Source organism: Oryzias melastigma, linkage group LG4 (genome assembly GCF_002922805.2).
Source record: "Oryzias melastigma strain HK-1 linkage group LG4, ASM292280v2, whole genome shotgun sequence".
Taxonomy (NCBI): Eukaryota; Metazoa; Chordata; class Actinopteri; order Beloniformes; family Adrianichthyidae; genus Oryzias; species Oryzias melastigma.
The window spans coordinates 28781406-28788123 of NC_050515.1; the positions used below are offsets into that span (position 1 = coordinate 28781406).

At 40.8% G+C, this 6718-nt stretch overlaps 1 protein-coding gene across 4 annotated transcripts in view; it reads left to right on the plus strand.

Annotated features, from left to right (window-relative positions):
- The first annotated feature begins 1700 nt into the window (after window positions 1–1700).
- The window catches only part of usp24 (ubiquitin specific peptidase 24), a 47884-nt gene continuing 42866 nt past the window's right edge, over window positions 1701–6718 (plus strand). For 2 of the 4 annotated variants that reach the window (XM_024259168.2, XM_024259169.2), the window contains exon 1: window positions 1701–2179. In XM_024259168.2, the coding sequence (XP_024114936.1) occupies window positions 1901–2179 (279 nt within the window). In that variant the 5' untranslated portion in view covers window positions 1701–1900. The remainder of the gene's footprint in view (window positions 2180–6718) is intronic. The other 2 variants (XM_024259170.2, XM_036211691.1) reach the window with 2 other exon arrangements.

Consider the following 6718-nt stretch of genomic DNA (forward strand, 5'->3'; position numbering starts at 1 on the left):
CAGTTTCTGTGATATGTCATTATCCAGAATTCCAATAACGATGCGATCCCTTATTTGCTCATCTTTAGTAGTTCCAAAATCACAGTGTTCAGCAAGCTCATAGAGGTGTCTGACGAAAGCTTCCACGGTCTCCCCGGGCCGCTGGGAGCGTCGGTGAAAGCAGGCACGCTCGTGGATCGTATTTCTTTTGGGCACAAAATGTTCGTCAAACTGTCTCACAACAGCTTCGTAATAATCCTCATCGTCATCATCCGTGTACGTGAAGGTACTGAATATAGGCTCTGCCTCCTTGCCAATGGCATATAAAAGTGTGTTAACTTGTACTTCACCAGCTTCGTGGTCCAGCTTCGTGGTCCAACTTTGTGGCGATCCGACATCGGGAGAACCGCTGCCTCCAGGCCGGCCATGCGCTCGGCTGGGTGAAGTCGAACGAGTCCGGCGGGTTAAACTTCGCCATCCTGCCGCTTCGAACACTCTTCTCCTCGACTCACCACAATGTCAGCACTTCTGACACCATGTCATGAAACTCTCTGAGTTATGTGCTTGGGAGTTAACACTTTATTATAAACTTAACTGTACAGGCAGTAGCAATCGGTAGACTTTGGACTCTCCGTCTTTTACGTGCCTTTAACTGAACATTCCCTGCGTAACACACATTACTTAGACTACAACGACCCCTGTTGGCAGGAGTCAGAAACTGCAGATACATTTTATCACAATCTTGTTTTAATACCAGAAACTAATGATGGAAAGAAGCTGCACGATTCATTTAAAGCTTAATAAACTATCATCTTATTTTCTTTTTTTTTTTAGTTTAAAATTAATGATGGTTAAGATGTGTGCTTTACATCCACTTTGCGCATGACCAAATTAGTCGACTAATCGGATTAAATTGTTGGAGATTAGTCGCCTATTAAAAAAATTGTTTGTGGCAGCAGTAGTCTACAGTTATAAAAAAGTTTTTCAAATGCACACATCTCACTATAAGTTGAACATTTTTTTTACAAACATTTTTTTCACAAAACATTTTTACAGACATGTGTTTATTTTTACAGTTACAAACTTTTTCACATTTATTTTTACAGTTACAAACTTTTTTACAGACATTTTTTCAACAAGTAAAAACAATTGAAAAGACACAAATCTCTTTCTACAAACTACATGCACAAAACTTTTTCCTTTACATGTGGACAAAATTTTAAGGGGCCATGCCATGCAAAATCCACTTTTTGAGCTTTTAAGTGCTTGTAATGTTTATTCCTCACTTTAAAAAAAACCCTAAAGTTTGATCCATTCATGCATTTCTGCATAATCCTCTAAAAACCTGCACTCTCAACAGCAGCCCCTCTCATACCCACGAAAACCAGCAGGTCCTCACCATGGAATATACGTATATGGTCCTCACGTGCTGATGTCACAGAGTGAGACCGCCCCACTCACAGTTTTCTCTGAAAGGCTTAAGAAAATAATGGCATAGCCCCTTTAATATCAGCTTTTTAAAATATTCTGCATTTGTAAATAGATACATTTAGCCAGATTATCAATTACATTGATTTAAGAGACAAATATAATCATCATCATCATCATCAATCGGCGTAATCTTTTCCTCTAGTGTTTGGAGGTAAACTTCGTTTCATTTTGCCTCTCTCTTGTTAAAATGATTCAAATCGTAACGTTTTGACAGTGAGTTCCCGCCGCGCGCGCTCCGCCCGGTGGCATTCGGCTGCTCCGGGTCCCCGCGTGCAGCTTTCGCCTTAACACCTGTGTCGGCGCTGTTCTCGGGAAGCAGATCGTGACAGGCTAGTTGCAGCGGCGGACTGTAAACATGGCGGCGTGCAGAGCCACAGAGCCGCGCCGAACACCACGTTACTACTAACCAGGAGCCCGCGACACCTGAAACATGGAGACCGAGGAGGAGCAGCACATCACCACGCTCCTCTGTATGGGGTTCCCAGATCCCGACGTGATCAGGAAAGCGCTCCGGCTGGCGAAGAATGACATCAACGAGGCAGTGGCGCTGCTAACGAACGAAAGCCCCGGGCTCGGGTATGGATACGAGCCCATGGAGAGCGGGCCATCCCCCGGCTTGGGCTCCGGCGGAGACGGGGAAAACGGCGGGCGGACTGGAACGGGTGGGTTTGACCCCCCTCCAGCGTACCATGATGTTGTGGAAGGCGAGGTAGGAACCCCGGGATTTTCACCCAGAATCGTGGAAGAGCAGAGGAGAAGGACGAGGCTAACTGCAACAGATTGGGCTCGCCCATTTCTGTAGCCAAACTTAGCAGCGCTACCTACTGAAAGCTGTCACGGCGGGACGTCAAACACTCTCTGTCTCACCACACGAGGCTTCTGCTCGTTTAGCTTTAGGTAGACATAGTTGTGACATGTAAACTACTGCGTACATTTGAAAACTTAAAGCTGGGCTGGAACTCAAGGGCTAACACAGCTAGCTTGCAGCTTGCTAGCGACGTTAGTGGGGTTGAACCGCGCCAGTTCGTTTGGAGCTCGGAGCTTTCGCTGAGAAATCATTTCATTTCACATTTATCGATTAGAATTGACAACATATCCAACTGGATCTGTGACACAAGTTTGCTTTAGGTAGAGTAAGAGGTTGTCACATTTTAGCCGTCCTCTGGAGGAATTCTAGAGAGAGAGCAACATACTAGAAGCCGGTTCCGATACATTTCATCTCTTCTTCTATATTATTATTATTCATCTGAAGCCCTTGTTACTGTTTGGTTGAGTCGCACATGTACACTAACAGCCTGTCACTGTGGCCTCAGATGTTCTGGGTTTCTCGTCACTTCGTTTAACCCTGGTGCTCTCTTATGGGGTCCAGATGACCCAAAACCTTACATTGACCTGTGACCCGTCCCATGACAAATGTGGATGAAGGTGAGCAGGATTTCCTGACTGCCACGGACACCAGTGAAAATCAAAAATATATATATAAAAAAAAAAAAAGTTTGGCACGCTGTCTTGTGGGGTCCAGATGACCCCACTCCCAACATACCAAGGAAACTCGCTTCTGTCTGCTTTGCATTGATATGGTTTCAATCCAAAAACTGCAGTAGTTTTTCAGGTGAAGAACAACACAGACACACAGTGTTACCAGGATGACATGTCTTCACGATCAACTTGAAACCTGTAGGAGACTCCAGTCTCCAAAAGACCACCGTTCCCTAAAGATCAGCAGGTGTTTGTGTTCCTTGTTTGTAGTAGTGCTGCCACAAACGATTATTTTAATAGTCGACTAATCACCGATTATTTTTTCTGATTAGTCGACTAATAAGGTCATGCGCAAAGTGGATGTAGAGCACAAATCTTAACCATCATTAGCTTTAATTTAACTGATACCTACATATATAGCATTACCTGTGATAATGCTAGTGTGAATGCTGTAAGCTGAATTTGGCAGCTTAAGATGCTGAAGCTGATAGATGAAAAGACTGAAGCTGATAGATAAAAAAGCTAAAGCTGTTGGCCAGCTAAAATATTAGCTAAATGCCAAAATAGCCTCAAAAATGAAAAAAGCCTAAATTAGCCAAAATAGCTAGCATGTAGCTGAAATATTAGCTAATTTTCAAAATGGTCTAAAAAACCTTAATAAATGCCAAAATAGTCCAAAAAGCTAGCAGAATGCCATTATAACTTTTAACTTTACTACACTCCAACTCCATTTAATAAAAAGTAATCTAATCGACTATTAAATTAGTCGTCGACTGTTTCAATAGTTGATTAGTCGTTGATTAGTTGACTAATTGTGGCAGCCCGATTTTTCAACCACACTAAGTTGTAAAACATTTGTCATTCCACAGAACAAATGAGTAAAATGCTTTGTTTTTCTCATTGATGACGGTGTTTACTGTGCTCGTAGCTTTGGACTCGTGTTGTGCACCTAAATATAGCTTGTCGTCTCCCTGACACACAGACGCGTTTCTGTTATTGCATGGCTTCTTCCCAAGAGTAATGTGAGTGCACAGTAACAGGGAGGTGCTGAGTTACCCTCCCAATCCTGCAGTCCTTTCAGATATCTCCTAATATCCCCCTCAGACGCTTTGTTGTCCTGAGATACTAAACGCTTGTAGTTTTAGATACATGTTCAGCTAAATGTGCATATTAGGAGTATGCAAACAGTACTTTTCAAAAACACTTTTCAGTTGTCTATGTGTTGTGACTTTGAAGTCCCAGCAGCCATAAATCCCCACAATAAACTCGTATGTTTCAGAACCCTCAATTCAAGAGACTGTCCCAGAGAGGGTGAGACCAAAGCTGTGCCCGAATTCCCCCTACTCACTATATAGAGCGTTCAGCATTTTCTAGTGCTGTCCGAATCTGCCAATTCCAAAATTGAGTGTACTAGAAATTTCCCAGAAGTCTTTGCGAAAAACTAGCGTGCATCGATGCTCACTAGATTAGTGAATATACACCGCAATGCATTGTGGTCAAACAATTCTGAACAAAAAAGCGTGTTTAAATGTATTTTTTTAATAAACCATCCACATTTTCACCATCAGAACACAGTGGAGTCATAAATAAACGTAGTGAAATGTTCGTAATGATTCCATTTTGCCTTTGTGAAATCAGTGATGACATATGCGGTGTTTAGGAAAACGAAAGAAAGTATCGTGTCCGAATTTCCTTTAAAATCCAGAGCACTAGATAGTCCCACACTATATAGATTTTTTAGTAGTTAGTGGTTAGGGAGGGAATTCGGACATGAGCGGGAGCTCCAGTCTGATGTTAGTTTTCCTCTGGATCAGATGCATGAAACATGATTCTTCCAGCCTCACATTCTTTGTGTCAGTCTTTACCATATTTATCTAAAGTCTTGTTTACCATTACCCTGTTTCCTGTAACAGCATTTCCTTTAGACATAAATAACTTAATGTGCAAACATTTTAGAAGCTTTTTGTGTGTAGTTACATTTACTACACCTGGACTTCCTAGCAGCTTTGTTTTGGACTTTGTATGTATGTGGATGTAAAAGTCACATGTTTCTCCCTTCGTTATCAAAAATGTCTGCTCAGTTATGATAACCAATAATATTTTGGTAGGAAACATCCATCATACTGTAGTGTGAACCGGAAGCTCCATAACCCCAATGTGCGACAGAAGAGTGTTCATGTTCCATTGCTGAATCCTACTGTCGCTTCACTAAAGGTTTTCAGTCTTTTGTTTGGAAGTTTCCCAGATGTTCTGTGAAAACCAGCGTTGGTTTAAGCTGGTGTCTTTGGCCTCTACAGGGTTTTATCATCTGCTCCTGTCAGTCAGTCAGAGGTAATGAGAGCTTTGGTAGCTTCATTGGAAACCTGCCAGTTCCTAAAAAGGCCTGTCCTACAGCTTTGATCTTTGGTCATCTTAATAATGCAGAGCATCACATTCAGATTAAACTCTTGCTCAATAGTGGAAAGAAAAGTATCACGCCCTTTACACACCCTAACATCTCAGACTCGGAAGCTAATGACGTTTTGATAAAACATGAGATGTCACTTCATTTATTCTTGAGTTATCATTAAGGGCTGAGAATCACTGGGTACCTCACGATACGATACGCGATACATGGCTCACGATAACGATAATATCGTGATGCTGCGATAATTGGTAAAAATCCTCTCTAATAACTAGTATTATATAGAAGAACGTGTTTTTGGGGAAAATATATCCCCATTTATCTTTTTTAGCTTAAACACAATCATAATAAACAACTTTTCTTATTTTGTGCAACAAATTATCGACACTTTTGTGCAACATTGCTGAAATCAGTAATACTGTCTTTGACAACATTGACAACTACTGAATTGGAATTATCTGTCAAATTCAATGTTAACAATAGTAAACATGATCAGCAGTGACACTACTTAGTGCAGAATTGTTGTAAACAACAGAACAAAAATTGAATAAGTCAAGTGGTGACAGCTATCTACCTCCAAAAGAACATCACACCAAACGATGATGAATATAATGTTTTACAGCCTCTCTCAAAATTGACCTAATTTTTTGTGCACTTTTCCCTCACTTGAAAAGGGCTGAGCATCCAAAATTGAAGGCTGATTTACTCAGACTGTCACTTGAGATTATTTTTCCAATATTTATCATTTTTCCATTTGGTCAGTCAACAGTCAATAGGTAAAAACCTTAAAACACACATAATAATGGCAATAAATATAATTTTAAGTGCTTCAATTAATTGGCAAGCTCCCTAATTTTACAGTGAATTCATGTACTTTATTTTAATTACATTTAAATTTAAGTTCATACATCAAATCCTGCTTTTTTTATTTAAGAGTTACTTTAAATTAACATTAGCAACAAGTAATTACATTGTTTAAAAACGTCACATTATAAATTTACCAAAGTTACACCGTACACCAGCAGGTTAAACATTAAAGTGCATGAAAACGAAAATTCTGACGGTACCTGAAGTACACACAAACAACTGCGAAACACGCGCTCAGTTCCCACAGCAAACAGGAAGTAATTGATCGCTGACATTCTAGCGCTCATACAAAGTCACTTCTTACCGGGTGGATCTCCTACAGATGGATGATAAATGCTGACAGGTAGGCATGCTTCACACATGCGCTACAGAGCCGATATCTCACCGGTGCTTCTCCCGAATGAGCGCGTGCGTAGGGCTGGGCGATATGGCAAAAAAATAAAATCACGATTTTTTTAATTTTATTTCACGATTTCGATTTTATCACGATATTTTTAA